General features: G+C 33.0%; 1 protein-coding gene across 1 annotated transcript in view; it reads right to left on the reverse strand.

Moving 5' to 3' along the window:
- LOC147064530 (uncharacterized) overlaps nt 1–21,540 on the reverse strand; it is a 179,247-nt gene that overhangs the window by 4,761 nt on the left and 152,946 nt on the right. The window contains exons 4-5 of the mRNA XM_085958222.1: nt 16,488–16,673; nt 14,869–15,028 (exon numbers count right to left, since the gene is read on the reverse strand). Coding sequence (XP_085814348.1) covers nt 14,869–15,028; nt 16,488–16,673 — 346 coding nt within the window. The remainder of the gene's footprint in view (nt 1–14,868; nt 15,029–16,487; nt 16,674–21,540) is intronic.

The raw sequence follows: 21,540 nt of genomic DNA on the forward strand, positions 1-21,540 counted from the left end.
CGCTCCGTCTCGTGGACAAAATAATTTGACCGTCTGAACTAGATTTTCCATATAACAAAAAAATCTATCACACTTATGTTTATAAAATACACATAAAATTTGATAACGATGTTAATATCCTCAGAAAATTTTCAAGAGCTCCGGTTCGTAAACTTTTCCATTTCGAGCGCTGGTCGCTGTAGAATTTATGCAGAATATTATTGTAAGCATACCACATGAGCATGATACCCCGTTTACATGTGCATGGATTTATTGCTGACAGACAGTATGTATTATTGCCGCCATAACAAAAAAAATGCATGTGTAAAGTAGTATATTAATAGTTCCTTATCTCTGGATAACATAATATTTAGCATGTTTTATTGTTACTGTCATATCAGCTAAAACCAATGTGAACACTGTACTTGGGTTTACATGAGGACACTTCTATTGTAATATTTATTTATATCTTACACTAAATTTCACATGCTATTTACATAACACCTACATCGTATTATCGGAGCAAATTGCAAGATTGCATGCATGGATTAAAAAAGTTCAGAAGCTTCTGAATTTTCTCGTGATAATTGGACTGTGTGATATCTGCGCCTGCACAGTAGAACGATGGTGGCAAACCTGCGGGTAAAAAAACAAACTACTCCGCGCAGAGACTCATTTTAAGGTTAACCGATTTTCACGACCTGTCAAATAATAGCATAAAATGACAACGTCGCGTCTCATTTACTCTTGAAAGTGGCGAGACAGTCAGCACTTTTACGTTTATATCGTGTTATTATCGTGATAGTTTAAAATACACACTATTGGTGCAAGTAAAGCCATGTACGTGTACAGGCGCTATGAGTTTGACAGTTTTGACAGAAACTAGACATATTTGGAGGGGCGCCGAGCAAGAGTAGACGATGCAATATTGTTAATGAACATACAGTCCATGATATCACCCGCAACATTAATCACATTTCCCCCGCTTAATTGCTGTGCAGGTATGTTTGTGGTGAAATTGTTCCACTGTGGTGATTGGGGATAAGTATGTAGGTCACTATGTAGGGGAACGAATGTGAATATTATTACATACTTTTGAGAGTACATAGTCACAGAGGTTTCATGGAGATTTTTTTTGGCACTATCCACATGACCCTCGTCTAAAGCACAGTAAATAGATCTATGGTATGATTTTAATTGTATTTTTCCGTTTAAGATACATGATAAGGAAATATCACAGGTACCTACATATCATCGACTTTACTTACAATTTAAGACTAAAAAGTGGTAAGGGCGGCATTTTATTTAGGGATGTCACTGGCTGTTATGATAAAAACAAAATTCGCAGTGCATAGTTTTCCAGTAATTTCCTATTTAAAAAAAAATATTTTAAAACCTATATAGAAAATGTCTTTTATTTACTTTTGATGGCCCAAGTTTTAGTTGTAGGAAAGGGTTGCCCAATAATGTCAGTGCCTACGGATAGTCACAATCTGCAACTGGTATCGAAGTATTCCAATTGTCTATTTTCATAGGAATTGGTTTGTTAGTTCTTCACTCAATTTGATGACTTGTGAATGAAAAAGGTAAACTTAGCTCATCAGAATCTTCATAAAGAATGCTACATTAAGTTTTGTGTGTACCGACATTTAGTTTGATGAACAACTTTTTTGGTCACTTTTGATCACTAATGAATAAAAACTAATTTTTCTTAGCAGAAATAATGTTTGAAAATATTTTTTGAAATGTTATTTGTAATAATAATATAATGATAACAATGAATATATTAAGTGAAATATTAAAGATAAATTTACAATTTAAAAAAAAAATGTTATAAAATGTGAATCCCATCTCATTATTACATAATATTATTTAATGATCATATTTATTATTAAAATTTAGTTTATTAAGTTTTCATAATTTCATAATACATAGTTTTAATATTTTTTTTAATTGTAAGTTTATCTTTGACTTTAAATAAAAAATACTTTTCTTTTTAATGTTTTCAGATACATATTTAGTATAAATATTGTAAATTATCAAAAAAATGTCTAAAATTGCAAGCTTCGTATTTTTCCGCTAGGTGCCTCTGGTGGGTAGAGGGTTCGCCTTAAAGCGTCAATTACATTGAGCTTCTTTACGAGCTGTTTTTTGGCGAATTTATAATCTGCCTGTAAAGTCGCCCAGTGTAATCATCGAACAAGCTAACAAGCAGGTTGTAAACACTCTACCGAGAAAAGTTGAAAGCCGGTCAACTTTACACGCTACACGCCGGCGTGTGGGCCTACTGCGTCTGCGCAGTAGAGCGCAGTAGCAACCTCCCGGTAAAAAAACGAACTACGTTCTGTCAAAATAGTCGCTGGCTTGTGGCTTCTCAGCGAATGGAAAGTTTTGTGTGTAATCATCAAATCGCAGTAGCTGAATCGCCCGCTTTTAAATTCACCGCTTTAAAAAAATAAAATAAAAAAAAATGCTGGCTATCAAGGACATGACATCCAAGGACAACGGAAGTAAACTACACATCGCGAACACGACAAAAAAAATACAGTCCTCTTAAACCTTTTATGTTAATTAATACAATTTGTTTCCAACCAGTGAGCTGAATTTTTAATGACAAAATATTTCCGTTATTACTGAGTTTATGTACCTATCTATTTCTGTATACGTCTTAATGATTCTTATCGATTTGCCGCCCTTCAAGTAACTGCCGCCTCCAAGCGACGCTCAATCTGCTTACCCCCACGGGACGTCAATGTGTAGAAGGAGGGTTTCTTAAACATATTTGGTTCCTCTCTCTGTCGTCGCTGGTTACGTCACTGGCCATAATTCGAAAAATCTATAACGTGTTAATCTCATGAATATAAAAAGACTCCAGCGCAAAATGTTATTTCTTAGAACAACGATTTCCATAATGCATCGACATGATAAAAAATCACTTCGCGCGAGATTTATGTAAAGTCGTATAGTATCGGGTAACGAGTAACGATCATGCATGCATGCGTTAATCGCGTGAAGTTGGCGATTCTGCACGTCTCACAGTTTGCGGCTGCGGCACTGATATGTTTATTATCCGCTGAATTAATGTGGTAAACGGTGTCCCGCTGAGAAAATAAGAATAAAATAAAACGTTTGCCAGTGGCGGCGGGTGGGATAGTTAGTAATCCGGAATACCTTCAGTGATTTTCCACGTCTATATATTTGTCTAGTACGTGTATTGTTGAATATTCATATTTATTTAGCTTAGCCAAATTAATATTAAACATATTAACAATTAATTGATAACAATGTTATGAACAATAAAATTGAGACTGAATTTATACAGTGTCAGCTTATATATTTATGAATTTTCTTTTTTTCCATATTAGTCTTAAAGTTTTAACACATACTACCCAATAGTTCGCTCCGCACCAACCCACCCGGCAACACACTTGGTTTTAATCGGGCATATTACGAGGTCCTACGTTTGGTGTGAAGCATCGCTAGTTGTTTACGCCTGGGAATGTCTCAGAATGTGCTTTGGCTGAGTTTACAGAGACTTTCTAACAAAAATGCCCATGGGAGAGAGGAGCATGGAGAATTAACAAAAATAAATGATTCTAATTAATTTACATAGGTATATGTAAAATCAAAGTTAAAACAATACGGATATACTAAATTATGTGAAGAGATCTTCACGTCCACAATAAGACGCCGCAAAATCATTATAGTTGGCTTTTGTGGGGACCAAGTTGGACGGCTCGATGGGCCCAACAGTTGGTTGGATCGACTTGAGCATCTCTTCCCTTTCTGTGCACATTCTCGGACATGGGATGTGGTTTGCACCCTGTAGTTATCCGCCACATGGACATGATAGTCGGGTGACAAGTCCAAACTCAAAGAGCTTGGCAGCAAATCCACCGTGCCCAGTCAAGAATTGACTGGTGTGATGGTCAGGAGTCGGACTGGTTACCTCCAATCGAAATTGGACATTAGGAAGGAACAACACATACTAAATATTTAACAGATACTAATTAATAAAGTACAACTTAATTAGTAATGTAAGATAAATTGCAGCCATTTTTTTATTTGTATAAAATACCACTTCGGCAAAGTGCTGATATATGAAAATTCCAATTAGTTTGAATATATTTTTACCATTAGTGAACCGGTGTGATGATTTCAATCAATTTGTCTAAATGTTTTCGTAAAAAGCCACCAGAGATGCCAAAAGAAAGTATTGATGAATCTGAGATTAAAATATTCGATCAGATTACTTGCATTTTAGGATCTGATTCTAAAGAAAAACATATTAAAAATGAAACGTGTATATCTCGACGCCAATGCGCTGTAAGTGCACTTGGATCACATTAACTTTGAACCATTCTTGGACATCATGAGAGCGCTGGTATTGACAAGACGTTATACTTGCCAAGATAGCATGACGCCTGAAATATTGGAGACAGTTGGTGACATATTTATTTCGCTTTCGTTTGAATATAAGTGCCTTTTAACTCATAAATGATGTCAACATTTGCGCTTATTGTAATTATTGTAAACACAACTGTCATCAAATATACTTTGTAAGCAAATTCATTTGAGATGTCCTCAATCAAGAGTTTCCGGCATACCAATGCAACATACACTACTGGTATCGTTAAAATCATTAAAATATGTTTATATTTGATACACGAAAGAATTATAGAACTTTAAAGAGTACCGACGATATGCCTTTAGTCAACCGTCCCGGAAAATAATACCCCGGTTGTATAATGTCCCGGAATTTTAGAAGCCACCCACCTGATTTTCTTTTTAAAACAAGTAGTTTTGAACAAGACGTGGGACTTGGCAAGATTAGAAATTACGATGACGAGAATTAATTTTGTAAAAAAGGGAAAATGGTCTCGACCCATATTTTTGACGGAATTTTAATTTTAGGCGAAAAGGCTGATAATATTGAAGATATTTTTTAGAGGAGAATATCTAAAAAAATTGGAAATGGTAATTAGTATTTCCTAATTAGTAAAAAAAGTGGTGTGACTGCACCAAAACTGGATTCGATAAGTATAGATTAAAAGGATTTGTTATAGGTCTCGAAAGACTTTTATTTTCTAGAAAAATCGATGTTTAAAATACATTAACTAATAATCATTAAAAAGAAAACCTACGGCGTTTGACAAAGGTTATTATTCAAATTACATTTTTTTAATATAAACATAAAATAATATTACGTAATATATAATAAGATGAATTCATTCAACGAACACACTTTTTCTTTTAAATTTAAGTTATTTTTTAATTTAAAAAATAATTACAACATAAAAAGAACTTTTTATATACATATTACGTTTTTAAATTGTCTGTTGAATCATATTAACTTGACAATTTTATTTATTAATAAATACTTTTTTTGTACTTACGAGTATATTAAAATATAGAATACTGAAATGTCATTTTGACATTTCATATTGATTTCCATAGTAACGCACGTATATATTAATAATTTAGTTGCTAGAACCCCCTTAGCAACCAATAATAGTGTTTTACTTTTTACGATTTTTTCCGAAATAACTTTCCATACAAAACGGAATTAACTGAAAATGAATTCAATTCTGCTTAAAGATGGCTAAAAGTATTAAAAGAATGCATTGTCGTCGTGTTCTGATATATTCTAAAAGTTTCAAATGTCTAACTAGTCGGGAAGTTAGTTAAAAATCTTCAATCGTCCAATACAAATCTTGAACAAACATGAAAAAAATTATACCGGACAAACAAGAATACGAGCTAATAAAAACGTGGTAATAATAATAATAAATCTTATAAACGTTTTTAGATATGTAAAATATTTATTAAATTGCAGTTTTCGCTAAATGTATCATTGGCCTCACACTTATTTCAGTTTCGGGTTAGTACTGTTAAATACCTTTTGAAGATTTTGTAAATATATATTTTAGCCTGCACTATATACTTTAAGAAACTGGCCCTTACCATTCAATAAGCGTTTCCCAAATGGGTTCTGCAATAGTTTATGATTTTAACAAAATAATTGTAGACTGACTAAAAATATTTCAATCATTCTAAAAACTAAACAGATGCAGCCGTCCAGATTATATTATAACCCGATCGAAGTCACGATAATTAAAGAATATATGGATAATCACCATTTTGCCCTGCTCCGGTGGCTATTATATGGCTATATAACCCTTTTAGCCTAGTGGCCCAAATTTATTGGGGCTTCGGGGTCCGTTTATACAAAACCTGGAAGCAAACGAAACAGCTGAACGTGCGTGAAAGGATTCGCATCATCCAAAAGCACGACAAAGGTAAGTAGCTACTTTAAGTGAAATACCTACACTATTATTAATGTTAAATAAAAAAAAAAAATTCCACCGAAGAAAATTTTAAAATAAATGTCCAAAAAATAAGTGTCAAGAGTACGTCATATGTCGAATATTGACCACTGCTCTCTATATATGCAATGACGTTCATTAAATATTGGTGTATTTGACGGTTGCAATACACACTATTGCACGTCTATTATAATGCGTGGTTCATTTTCGTAGGACACTTAACATTCAAAAGCCTACGTCAAAATGTAGTGTATTGGGGATAGCCTATCGGAATTCCATTTATAATCTGTTCTGTGGTTCAGACGTTATGCAACTGCAAACATCATCAATTTTGCAAGCATCAGCCAAAACAAACGTGTTTGAAAAACGTGCAGCAAAAAAGCACATATAAGTACCTATTGAATATTTTCTGAAATGTCATTTTAATGAAATATTTTTCTGGGAGGATCAATATGTTTTAGCCTATGGTCCCTTTGAGTGTAAATCCGGCCCTGCCGGTAGCATGAAAAGTAGTCTTCACTAAAAAAAGAGTTGTTGATATATTTTCTGGATCATAGATTTCAATTAATAAACATTTATCTAATATATAAAAATTAATATTTGTGTGTTTGTTTGTTCGTATTTAATGCGCAGCCATACCGTTCATCCGATTGCGATAAAACTTTGTCAACTTATTGCTTGCACTTGCGCGAAGAGTATAGGCTAATATATAAAAATGAATGTCTGTCTGTCTGTATGTCTGTCTGTCTGTCTGTCTGTCCCGTATGCGTTCCTATACCATTCATCCGATTGCGATGAAATTTTGGTAAGTGGTTGTATGCACACCCATGAAGGTTTCTGAATTTAAAAAATCATCATCTTCTTCTTCTTCTTCATTCTATTTTATTTTATTCGTATGGTTCCTATACCATTCATCAGATTGCAATGAAATTATGGTAAGTGGTTGTATGCACACCCATGTAGGTTTCTGAATTAGAAAAATTATCATCTTCTTCTTCTTCATTCTATCTTCTTTTATTCGTATGGTTCCTATACCATTCATCCGATTGCAATGAAATTTTCATCAGTGGTTGTATGCACACCTATGAAGGTTTCTGAATTAGAAAAATCATCATCTTCTTCTACTTCTTCATTCTATATTCTTTTATTCGTATGGCTCCTATACCATTCATCCGATTGCAATGAAATTTTGGTAAGTGGTTGTATGCACACCTATGAAGGTTTCTGAATTAGAAAAATCATCATCTTCTTCTACTTCTTCATTCTATATTCTTTTATTCGTATGGCTCCTATACCATTCATCCGATTGCAATGAAATTTTGGTAAGTGGTTGTATGCACACCTCTGAAGGTTTCTGAATTAGAAAAATCATCATCTTCTTATTCTTCTTCTTCATTCTATCTTCTTTTATTCGTATGGTTCCTATACCATTCATCCGATTGCAATGAAATTTTGATAAAGTGTTGTACCCTTGCCCGCAAAAGTTTCTGAATTAGTACAATCATCTTTTTCTTCTTCTATTTGTATGCGTTCTTACGCCATTCATCCGATTGCGATGAAATTTTGACCAGTTGTTGTGCGCACGCCCGCAAAGGTTTCTGAATTAGTACAACCATCTTTTCTTCTTCTATTTGTATGCGTTCTTATGCCATTTATCCGATTGTGATGACATTTTGACCAGTTGTTGTGCGCACGCCCGCGAAGGTTTCTGAATGAGTACAACCATCTTCTTCTTCATCATTCTATCTTCTTTTATTTGTATGGTCCCTATACCATTCATCCGATTGCGATGAAACTTTCGTTAGTGGTTGTGCCAACACTTGCGAAGGTTTCTGAATTAGAAAAATCATCATCTTCTTCTTCTTCATCATTCTATTTTCTTTTATTCGTATGCGTTTCTATTCCATTCATCTGATTGCAATAAAACTTTCGTCAATAATTGTGCTAAAACCCGCAAAGGTTTCTGAATTAGAATAACCATCTCCTTCTTCTTCTATTTTATCTTCTTCTATTCGCAATGAAACTTTTGTGAGTTGTCGTGCGCATGCCCACGAAGATTTCTGAATTAGAAAATCATCTTCTTCTATTCGTATGCGTTCCTATAACATTCGTCCGATTGCGATGAAACTTTTGTCAGTTGTTGTGCGCACACCTGCGAAGGTTTCTAAATTAGTATTAAATTCAACGTTTATTGTTTGTTTGTTCAATGCAATTTTGATTTTTTTTTACTACTAATAACGTTTGCATATTTTGGATTCGATTTTAATTTACTGGTCTTTTGTTTGACATTTACTCCTATTAGAATTATTTTCATATTGCCATATTGTATTACACCGATATTTTAATATTAAAAAAACAATTACCACTTATTATTTTTTAAATATCTAAGATAAATATACCCACGAAGCGACCCTGTGCGAAGCCGGGTACTTCAGCTAGTTAGTTATAAAATTTCGCTGAAATAATATTCATTAGATCAAAATGTAGTAGTAATTTAATATTATCGCTTCAAGGAAAAATCATTTTTGAGAGATAGGTACATGATAAAAATGAAATATTTTCCAAATTTAACACATTAAAAAGGAAATCAGCTGTGACATTTTTTTTGCCTGCGCCAATTATTTTTGTTACATAACGATAACATATTTAAAAGGTTCTGTTATGTTTCACAACATAATATAAATAATTACGAGATAAAAAGAACTTTTTATATAACACGTTTTTAAATTTTCAGTTGAATCATAATATAAACTTGACAATTCTATGTTTTAATAATTTAGGACAAATAAGGCAATTGTCAACTAATCATTTTTTGCTATTTTGCAACAAACAAACAAATATAGAATACTGAAATGTCATTTTTATTTACATAGTAACGCATGTATATATTAATAATTTAGTTGCTAGGAACCCCCTTATCAACCAATAATAGTGGATTGGATTACTGATTTCTTCCGAAATAACTTTTCATACAAAACAGAATTAACTGAAAATGAATTCAATTCTACTTATTAAAGATGGCTAAAAGTATTAAAAGAATGCATCGGAATCGTTTTCTGATATATTCTAAAAGTTTCAAATGTCTAGCTAGTCGGGAAGTTAGTTAAAAATCGATTGCGAGATTTGTACTGGATGAACAACCACGGACAAACAAGAATACGAGCTAAGAAAAACGTGGTAAAAATGGGGTTCCGTGACTAAAATGAATTGAGAAATGCTGATATTATTTTAGATGATTTCAATCTTAGAAATTGAATCAATTTACAATTTAGATATTGTAGAAATTGTATTACAAACATATTATATAGGTAGTATTAATAATTGCGCATAGCCATAATGGTTTGATTAGTATTGCCAGTCGTACGGCGCATATTTCAACGAGTTATTTAGTTGCCGCAGTTCTTTATATCACGCATTGAAAAGTAATTATCGAGCTTCCATATTCTTCGAAGACTTATTTTCCGATCGAATCAGATATACAGCCAGTACCCAGTGCGTTCACCGCAAAATCGCCTCGGTTAAGCACACATAAAATGCGTTCAGCCATTAAAAAGCGCGAACGCCTGAATAAATTTCTACCACGGGAATAAGATGAGTGCCAATATTCATTAGCGAGCCGGGGCATTAATTATGTGAGATGCCTCGCGAAACTAAATCATGGAAAAATATTAAATAACAGGTTCGTCACAGCGAGGACTCCCAACACTAAAATATATCCTACTTGATATGATTTAAGCAAATCGCCAGTGCTGTCTGTCTAACTTATTAATAAGGGGCTCGTTTCAGGATTATAACTTGATAGTGATGTGCATGACGAATGAGAATGATACCGGCGTGCCGGGTCGGAATTTCGCGACTATTCTGAAAGCAATACAATATTTTAATAATGCTAAATAATGTCTAATTTGACGAATGTAGAAAATAATCAATAATGTCGATATTTATTTTTGAATTGGAAAAGGTCGATAAACTAAATATTTTCATATTGTGGAGTCCATGTCTCAAAGCCATCTACATAGTAAGGCCGAGGCACGAACTTGTGAGTTTCGATCGTAGTGCAAGTTACTGCTTATACTTTGAATCCAATGCAGTTACGTCATGTTCGCAATAACTTATGAAGATTTTTGATTGAATAGGTACTTTGGATTGTTTGATTGAGAACATTAGTGACACTACTTTATATGAATGAAGAATGGGCTCGATCAGCTGGAAAATTGCGATATAGAGGGTTTAAAAAGATATGGCGCCATTGAAAGAAGTGAATATATTAAAAAAAACAATTGAATAGCTCCGCATCCAATTTTTCACGAATTAAGGACAAGAAAAAGCGGTTCTTGTCGGTTTAAGCGTTTAAGGCAGGAGGGGGCAAACTGCGGCCCGCCATCATTAATTGTACTTCTGATGACGAATAACTTTTATATATATTTAAAAAAAATATTGACAATAGATTAAAATTTGAAGAATTTGTTGTTTCGTAAATTTATATATTATCTCAGTACGTCTTCCTTGAGTCTCGTCTCACACTATGTAACCACTATTTTCTATATTGAACATCGTGACACATTTAAATACTTTTAACTCCGCGTTGCAAGGAAAAAAAATATATGCCCATGATATGGTAAAAAGTTTGAATGGATTTCAATTAAAACTCAAGTCATTCCTTCGACAAATATCGAATAACAACGTGGACCACTTTCCAACTTTGAAGTAGCTGAATATACCAGAATATAAATTTGAAGAATATGGTAAAATTATTAAAGCTCTGAGTGACGATTTTTTACAAAGATTTGGTGACTTCTGAAAAATTGAGACAAGCTTAGCAATAGTACGCGATCCATTTTCAATCAATTTCATTGATAGTGTACCGACAGAGCTACAACTTGAGATTATTGATCTGCAGTGTGACACTGATTTAAGAGAATTGCATCGTCGTGAAGAAATCTCCAAATTTTACAATGCCCTTAATTCAGACAAATTCGACCAACTTAAAGATTATACAAGAAAAATGTTCGTTATTTTTGAATCAACTTATATTTATGTGAACAAACATTTTCGATCATGAACCTCAATAAAAAATTTTTACGATCGAATATCTCCGATGCCCATTTACAAGCAGTTTTGAGAATATCAACTGCAAAATTAACACTTGAATTTAAAAAAATGTGCAACAGTTTCATTCTTCTCAATATTTTTTTGTAATGTTTATTTTTCGTGATAATAAATAGTGTATATATTATCTAAAAATGGTATTTTATTTGCGGCCCGCCGCTCATTTTGAATTATTGAATTTGGCCCTCCATCCAAAAAGTTTGCTTCCCCCTGGTTTAAGGGAAGCATGCGGTAAACAATTTTTGAGAATAGACTGCATACTAGATTATTTGTTAGGTAGGTTAAGTTAGGTTAGGTTAGGTTTTCATTCTTGAATTTTGAATGATTTTTGCCAAAATCGTCTATGAAAATTGGCGCGGTTCCCACCTGGCTTCCCGTAAACCGACTTGTACCGATTTTTCTTGTCCTGAATTCACTAAAGATAATTCTCATTAAATAAATAAAAATAATTAGTGATTCTTTATTACTAGGTCTGAACATCTAGGTAGAAGAAATTAAGGTGACAATTTGAGAAAAATATATTCATTTATTAAAGATGTTTGGTAAATTGTTGAAGCCCCTGTCATATCTGTGGAATATACAGATACTGCCACTGATTCATTACCTACATATTATAATGTATTGATAATATTCACAGAACAGATTAATAAATAGAATTCACATATGCTATCCCCAATACACTACATTTTGAATCAGGGTTTTGAATGTGTGAGTGTCCTATGAAAATGAAACACACATTATAGATGTCCAATAGCGTGTGTTCCAACCTTCAAATACACCAATATTGAATGAGCGCCAGTGCATAAACCTACAGCAGTTGTCAGAACGAAAGACAAGCTTAGAATTACGTATTCTTGACACGTATTTAAGTTTATCCCATATTCTTCCACACTCGAGATCGGTTGCCTGTTACTCCACACCCGTTAGGTATTTCAGTTCGCATTAATTCTGTGTCCCCTGATAATATTGTATGGTTGTTTGTATATTATAATGATCCATATGAAAAAAAAATCCGTGTGTGGGAATTTTCTTTGCATAAGATCCTTTCATTGTATATTTTGGTTTTCAATAATATGTCATTTTAGCGACGGGCTTTGGGGATTTGGGGACGTGGAGGCCCGGGGCACTGATTGATTTTGAGGCACTCAATATAAAAATATATTACGAACCATAAATTCCAACTACCAACTTATCTAGTCAATCAATCAACAATCAATGTATCTCTTTTCTACAATCACATACAAGTATAAGCCACTTTGATCTTAATTGTAGGGATGTTGGTAATATTTTTTTTTATTCAATTTGTAAGAAATACGCATATTTTAAAGATTTTTGTACAGTTTAATAATTGTATGACTGGTTTGAGTCTCCCATTAAAATATTCTGACGAATTGATGGCATCATCTGTGTTAAGGCTATCCTTCACATGGGGCACGGTCTAAAAGGACCGTGACTACGCGAAGATTGTGCAAACGACGCGTGCAGAACAAAACATAATTTGTCATAAAAATTCAACATACGTCTATTTGATGTTATGTTTATTGTTCTATTAGTAATAATAATAATATATTCATTGACATGTTTTCTTTTTCAAGTAAATGGGTAACATTTTTTAGTAATCTTTACACGATTTAATAATTATTAATTTCCCCGACGCCATCACAAAACAAATTGACGTGTTCACAGATCGACTTTCGCTCTCCGATTGGCAGCGAGTCTGAAATTTCGTCGCACCTATAGTTGTAAATTATTTGCCTTTTCACTGAAGTATGCTCTTAAAGAAAAACGTTGCTGGTCGGGATCGTAAAACTATTTATTTCTTATTAACAACAGGCTCGTATAATCGTTTCGAGCACAACGGAAAGCCTGCATCGGTTAACGAGAATTACGCAAGATTCACGAATATCACTCGTGGAGACTTGTTGCCAGTGCTGTGTAACGTATCGCTTATTGCTTTTGTTCGCTCATATAACCTCCCCCTTACATATTGCTTATACGTCGTAACGGAAATAATATTTTTCCGTATGGCAATATTTCCTTAATGAGAATCGTGCCTGCACCAAAAATACGCTTATCGTTAAACGAACGCTGGCTGTTATCTATTTAAGCAGACCTCGCTTCACTCCCTTCGAACATGTTGCCTTGTAATTTTCCATGTCACTTTTCGCGGAAGATAGTTGAGGCGGTCCATAGCTTTTCTTCCGTCGATCTATTAACGTATACCTACATAAATTTATTTGTGCCATAAACGACGCAAAACCGTACACCGAAATAATGTTTTGATAACTAAAGGCGGTAAGTACCACACATATCTTTAATGTAATATGTTACCTACAAAGCCTTACACCTTATACCTACCTAATAACTCAATAAAAATAGCAGGACAAGGACACCAAATTATATCCTTCTCCAATTTTTAAGAAAGTCATTGCAAGAGCAGAGTGGCACTTGGAGGCACTGATTGATTTTGAGGACCCATATGATAAAATAAAATAAAACCATACATTAATTCCAACTACCAACAAACCTAGTAAAAATATTAATTTATCTCATGCACAGAACAGATAATAAATATAATTCCGATAGGCTATATTCAATACGCTACATTTTGATGGAGGGTTTTGAATTATGAAAATGAAACACGCATTATGCACGTGCAATAGTGTGTGTAATACACCAATATTAAATGAGCGTCAATGCATAAACCGAGAGCAGTTATCAGTATTCTACGTATTATTGACACGTGTTTAAGTTTATTACGGATTCTTCCTTACTCGAGATCGGTTATCTGCTACTCCTTACCCGTTAGGTATTTCAGTTCCCATTAATTCTGAGTTCCCTAATCTCATGCCTAGTGCCAAGGTGACACAAAATAATAATATTACTGGTTTATTTTTTGTGTAAAATTAGATATATATTTGATTGGTCATGTTATAGGATTTTTTGACGTCAGTTGCAGGGATTTTCTTATACTTTGAGTATTACTTTATTAATACGCAATTTGTATAACACATCTTTTTAAGAATCAGGTATAATTTCATAATAGTGTGACTGCTTTGAAACGTTTCGAGGCCACCTTTTAAGTCCTCTGACGAATCGATTACGTTATCTAACTACGTCAAAGAAACGCGCCGCTGCAAGAGCATCATCACTGTTTCCACGTCGGACGTTGTGTGTCGGTGAAGTTATGTATATAACCGACCAAATTCAACTGTGAAAATACAACCGTCCATCAACAATTTTGTCTTCCCGATATGATTACTACAAAACAGGATATAGATGTATTTACATAAAAATATTTTATAGTATGCAATCAGCTAGGTAGACAACGACAAGACGGGTATATAATATATATTATAGAGAGGTCGAGTGTGACTGACTATAGAGGGGAAGGAGAAGGACAGACTAACTATTGTATTGTGAGGATATTGTAGATATAAAAAAATATACTTACCAGATTATTACAAGAAAATGAGCAATATCGGCACGCGTAAGGCTTGTCACCAGTATGCAGCCTTAGATGCCTTTCCAATCGAGCTGGATGATCAGCTTTGTATGGACAATGAGGACATTGGGCTTTCTTCTCTCGGTCTCCAGAATGAACCTTGTTATGCCTGAAATTAAGGTATTGATTATAATACATTTAATTGTGCAGTGCAGATCTGAACAGTCCTTCTAAGAGTCTAATTCTAAGGTATGTATCCACACAAATGTTTTCAACCTTCGCAAACAGAAATTCTGTATAAGTATGCAATACTTTTTTATGCAATGCTAGATTTTTGCACGAACTTTTGCACATTCTTCACAGACTCATTTCTTATAGGACAATTATTACCACCGCATTATTCTAATAGTCTTCACAATAATTATTATTTCCATGTTAGGTAGGTACTTACTTTATTTCGCAGTATAATAATTTGACGAATAAATTTATCTATGCAGAAATGATGAATATTTATGAATATTTGTTGAATCAAATTTACTGCACGTAGCTACTTAGTTTATGATCCGCAAACACATATTAGAACAATTAGAAGGAACGTTGTTGCTAATACCAATTACACATGTTGATAATGGATAAGTAGGTTTCATATTTAGTATTTTTTACTATTATTTTTCTCGGTGTAAAGGCAGGGTATTAATGAAATAACAAAAAATAATTAACCGATTGAAGATGTCATAACGACAAAAACAGTCTTGGAATGATAATAAAAAATGTGGAAATAGTATTAAAAAATAAAATTAAAGACTAAGTAGGTAACTAAATTCACTATTTATTATTCCTTTATTTCATATTATTATTCATTAATATTGTAAGTAATTTATCTTGTAGAATTTAGCATAACCAATTATTAACAATAAAATAATCAAGACAAAGCACCACAGTGTTACGGTATCTTAACATATTTTACGATACATAAGTGTTAACCATTCGTTCAATCCATTGGGTCCATAGTCCATATGATGAATCCAAATACACATATTGATTAATAAAAGCAACATGTCAACTTAACTCTTCAAGTTCGGTGGAAGAATGCGGCAGCAAAGTGCAACACACTAAGATGACTAAGGGATGTCTTAATTCAGCAGCGGATCTACCCCGAATGATGACGATGAAAACACGTAGCAATGGGTATATGGATTAGGATAGTTGGAAAATTGTATCAACCTACATTTAGATAAGGGTGTACGTTGCGATTTCGAGTTTATGTCCTCGAACGTGTGCATTTAATTATTGATGTTTTGTATGTGATGATATGCCTAAGGTTGAAATTAAATACTTATTTATGAATCTGCATCATATTCGTCATATATTAAAGATAAATACAAAGGGAAAGTTTAAAGGATATAGTTGAATAATATGCCAAATTAGCCATATATTACGTTATGTGTAATACGAGTACATGCGTAAATGAGAAACGAAATACTGCTGAAATAGTAAATTTAACACAATAAGTAGATACTTATAACATATTATAAATAATTCCGATATACACACAATTTGTCCAAAATCAATCATATTTTGGCTCTCCTTTCATACATAAAACGACTAAGTATCAAATTCCATTATACCTTGTTAGCTGTACTGCAGTTTTCGCAGCATATGAGCAATGTGCACATTGATGTGGTCGCTCTGAAGAGTGGGCTGCTGCATGAGCGCGTAGTTCAGATTGACTTCTCCCAGTGTAAAGGCATCCTGCAATTGGGCAAGCATGAGCTCGTCCAGTGTGCCTCGTCGCGTGCTGTTTCAGGCTGTGTCTGTGAACCAACCATACATGAACGTCATATTTTGATTTTCTTTGGACTATACCGATAATGATATGCAATCAAATTAGTGAATAAATCCGAATTTCTTGCGTTCAATAGCCTGACCATCATTAAGTTATAAACCAAAACTGCTATTGGTCTATGACAGTGGCGCACAACCTATTTGAAAGATGAGAGAATTTATCGATTTTATATTTTTTCACGGGCCGCAGTGGGTAAAACTGTTGAATAATAATGATATATTGTTGGTACTAGACGAGACATACCTATATGTTATTATACTAAATTTAATAGTTACGTATTATTTTCAGCTTTTCTATCTAGCTTCTCCTGTGGCTGGAATCAATGCCATTTGAGGGAAATATTTCTTTGTAGTGCGGGCCACGGCTTGTGCATCACTGGTCTCTGACGATCGGCTTTTGCATTTATTCAGTTTCCTGAAGATAACCGAAATTTTCTTAGGTTTCGATTGTACGGTTCATAAATATCATGTGGTAGATACCTACCCACCACAAATTTTCATAGATTTCAAGGACGTTATTATTTGAAACCTTTTTTGATAACTGGAATGACTTGTTAGATTAGCGACATTTACATTATAAAATTATAGTTTATTGAATAGTCACTACGAAATAAATCGTATCTGAAAATAATATATATAGCACCTGAATATAATTAATTTATATTTATAAACAAACAATAAACAAAAATTGTTTCCAGGTTTCGCCACTGAGATGAGTACCTACAACACATATTTTGAAAAATAAATTTTCTGTGAATTTCTCTATTGCAACAATTTTCTTATGGCAACATTTGTGACAAAGTCGGGAAAATATAATTTAGCGTTTGTATATGAATAAAAAATGAATGTGGTTCTTCTGAATATGTTTGTACCATTGAGATAATTATTATCTACATGATAAAGCAATTTGAACATCTAAAAAAATCTGTAAGAATCACTCTTTTTTGCAATATAGGTAGAGTTCAGTTTTAAGTACATATGTACAAAATGTATTTATAATAATTCTTTTAAAAATATTCAATAAAATGTAATTATTACCTAATTTTTATTTTAAATTATAGTAACTAACAATAAAATTGGCGTCGGTATAAAAATTAACGCAGTTTAGAAATTGGCCTTTGTTACCAGGGACGTGCAAAGGGTGGGTGCCGATTGGGTTTTTTAGTTAAAATATGATAAAAGTCAAAGAAATGTTTTATTGTCATCAAAATATATAACAAAATTTATGACATATTTTACTTGCTTATTAAATAATTAATACAACATTATGAATTATAATGTAAATCGTATTTATAAGAAAATTGCGCAAGCGATTTTTTCATCATAAATTATTTCATTTTATTCAACTGTTTTTTACTTTTGTCGCCTCCTTAATCCTGTCGCCCGGGTGTTTTGCACCCCTAATGCAGGCGCTCCATTGACGAACCAAAAATCCGAGGACAATTAAGTCGTCCGACTTGTCTATGGTCTACTACTGATGATCAACGAACGAGTAAAAAAGTCGAGCTTGAACAGTTGCGATAGTAAAACATATTATCGTGATATATTCCGATAGTTTTAAAATGTGTTATTTGCGAGTTGATTTGCTTAAAATAATAATATAGGAATGAAAACAACACAAACTTTACGTTTTCTTTTAAAAATTTCATTAATTCAATATAAAAATAATTGCTGAATCTCATGTAAATTATTCACATTAATTAAAATATTTTTTAGAATAATTACAAGTTTTTTTGGTCCAAATTATTGCGTATTAATGTCAAATCGAACTAATGTATTGGTTAACGGACGAATTATAACAACTCGGCGAGTTAAATATCAAACACGTTTCAAAGTCCGCAGATTTTGAGTGCTCCATGCGAAAAATCCAAAGACTGTAAATCGTCTGACTTGCGTACCAATGGAGTAGGGGCATAACACCACTGCTTGACGCACACGTCCTGTTTATTAAAATACAAGCAGAGATAATTTTTCCATAACTTTCATCTTTATTTATTTATTATGAGAGAATACAATTATATGTAATTCGCTGACTAAACTTCAAGGCAGACTAAATTTTTTGAGTAATTTTATTTTCCTCATACTTCGTCTATATAATAAATAATACGTGAATGGTTTGTATACACATTATATAAATATATAGCTTACATATATTTGTATCTTCGGAGTTTTTTAGATACGGACGTGCGACGATATATCATCCCATCCCATAATAATCATTCTTGGCCGAGCGCTCCGAGAGCTGTAGAAGGAGGTATCCATCAAAAATCATAATTCAAATTTATATTTTAAATTAACAAAGAGGAGGGTAGGATATAAATCGCCGGGCGGTGGAGCGGGTGGGCGGGGCCCCGCGGACACTCCATCTTCGTGTGCCGGCCCTGGGAACGAGGATCTTTCTAGAGCGCCTTGACTTGACTGATCAATGACCATCAGTGCTGGACCGGAGACGACCATAACGCCCCCTATATTGTGGAAGAAAATTCTCTAGAAACTAAACTAAAGATAGTACCTTGATTTAGGTACATCTTGTAAGAAAATAGAATTATTTCTGTTCATTTAAGAAAATACGAATCGTTTTCGTTTACCACCCATAAACCTGTCGAGTGTCAGCTTTAGCATAAACCTTTAAAATTATAAACCTTTTTCGTTAGTGTTTTAAAAATAATGTTTACTGTGAAACCACTGTAAAAAATGTGTAAATAAAATGCGCTCAAACCAGGGTTCGAAATGGACCGGAACGCACCGGAGCGCCGTTCCGGTTCATAAAATCCCCAAAATTATCGCTCTGTCTCGTGTAAATATAAATTTGACCATGTGAGCGAGATATGTCATATAATAAAAAAAATCTAACAATCATTTTTTTACATACCTACATATATGTATAGCATTAGATAACTGACAGTTTTAATATTTTCGTAAAATTATCAAACGCTCCATCCGCTTAATCCATCGATTATAATCCTAAATTTCTATTTATTTAAAAACTTTTAATAACAATATGTTTTTCGCCAAAAATCTTACGAAATAATCAGCTTTAATAACTATCGAATGTAAGGCCTAGTCCAGACTAAAATACGTCTATCTGTATATGAACAATATTTTCCATCCGCGGAAGAATACGAAAAAGAGAAACATTATTATATGACAATATTTTTAATGTTACCCATAGAAATATGTGTACAAAGTTTTTAAGTAATGTTCATTTGTTAACATAATATTATGTATCTTGGTTTTCGCCTCCTAAATCATCGTTAAATTAGTTTTATCATATTCATAAGTATTTGACAACTATTTATTTCATGGACGTATTGAATATCATTCATTCATAATTATGCTGATATTATAATAGAGAGAAAATGATTCATATAAATTAGTATCGTAGTGTAAAAAATAATCATTATATAAATGTGATTTAGACAGGTCTAGAGCTGAGACCCTTTGATTGCTAAGCCAATGCTTATATTTGTTTGTGTTAGAATGCATATTATAATATTATTATCTTGCTACAATGACCATGTTTTATCATCAAATAATAATAAAAAAGTATCAGTGTCGCAGCTAGGAATATTGGTGCGCAATGAATATATTTAAGCGAGGTTCCCCTAGTTGTAATTGAAACAGAATGGTTTCATATTTAATATTTGGTAAACTATGAAGAAAATATATCTATCTGTTATACTTCAGTTTCAGATCTTCAGAAATCAGGTTCATGCTAAACTTATTTATTTATTTTTTATTTATTTATAAAAAAGAGTATTACGGCATTACAGCTATTAGTCAATGGGCCATAATACATAATAAATACAAATATATAAAAATATATTAATTAAAAATAACAACTAATATAACAAGAAAGTGGAAAAGACAGCATGTGTAAATATTAAATATGATAATACTCGTATATACAATTATAAATTTAACCTATTTAATACGTCCAAAAACATTATATAGTTAATAAAAAACAAATCAACCTTTATGGTGCCATCAAATAAGCAAATTGCACGATACACAGCATCGTGAAACATAACATCTGTCCTGCGACGAGATATCTTGAAGACCGTGGAGCTACGAGTGATATTGGTGGGAACATGAAAATTAATATTTGCCAGTATATACGGATTGTAAATGAACCCACGAAGAAGTAAAAAGAAATGCTTTAAAAGAACAATCACTCTTCGGGTGGACAGGGATTGCATTGATAGCATACCCAGAAGAAAACGAGTCGGGAAATTCATTTTATTGTCATTATCATAAGGAAAGAACCCGTATGTTCTTAAGTAGAGAAATCTAAGAAATCTATTGTGGACTCGATCCAACTTAACTTATGTGGGTACCTACTTACATCAAGAATAATTACCGTAATAGATTTTTGGGATTTCACCGCGTGTTCTTCCTCCTCCTTTTCTCGACATTTCCGGCACTATATGTCTATAAATAATCTGACGTGAATGACATAATATTATTGAGAAATTTTATTCATTAAAAATAATTCATAGGGGACTGAGATCTTGCAATCCATATATGGCGGCCCCCAATGCATTGAATATTCTTGTATGAAATAGCTACACCACTGGTAAGTACAGGTTTTATTGCTCTAGTTTTTATGTTTTAGTATTATTCATAAAGTATATTATACATCTTTAAAATATTAAATTGGATTGCTAAATGAAAGATATATGAATTTTGTAAGTCAGTGACGACATCATTTTCTGTATAAATCACAAAAAATGTATACCAAATTCATTCCATTGAATATGTCAGAAAAAGGATAACAAACAAAAATAATATATTATCGGGAAAATTACAAGCGCCTGTCTGCATTAAAATAATTTA

This window comes from Rhyacophila brunnea, unplaced genomic scaffold (genome assembly GCF_057557595.1).
Source record: "Rhyacophila brunnea isolate RB1 unplaced genomic scaffold, BYU_Rbru_1.0 scaffold_7, whole genome shotgun sequence".
In the NCBI taxonomy this organism is placed as follows: domain Eukaryota; kingdom Metazoa; phylum Arthropoda; class Insecta; order Trichoptera; family Rhyacophilidae; genus Rhyacophila; species Rhyacophila brunnea.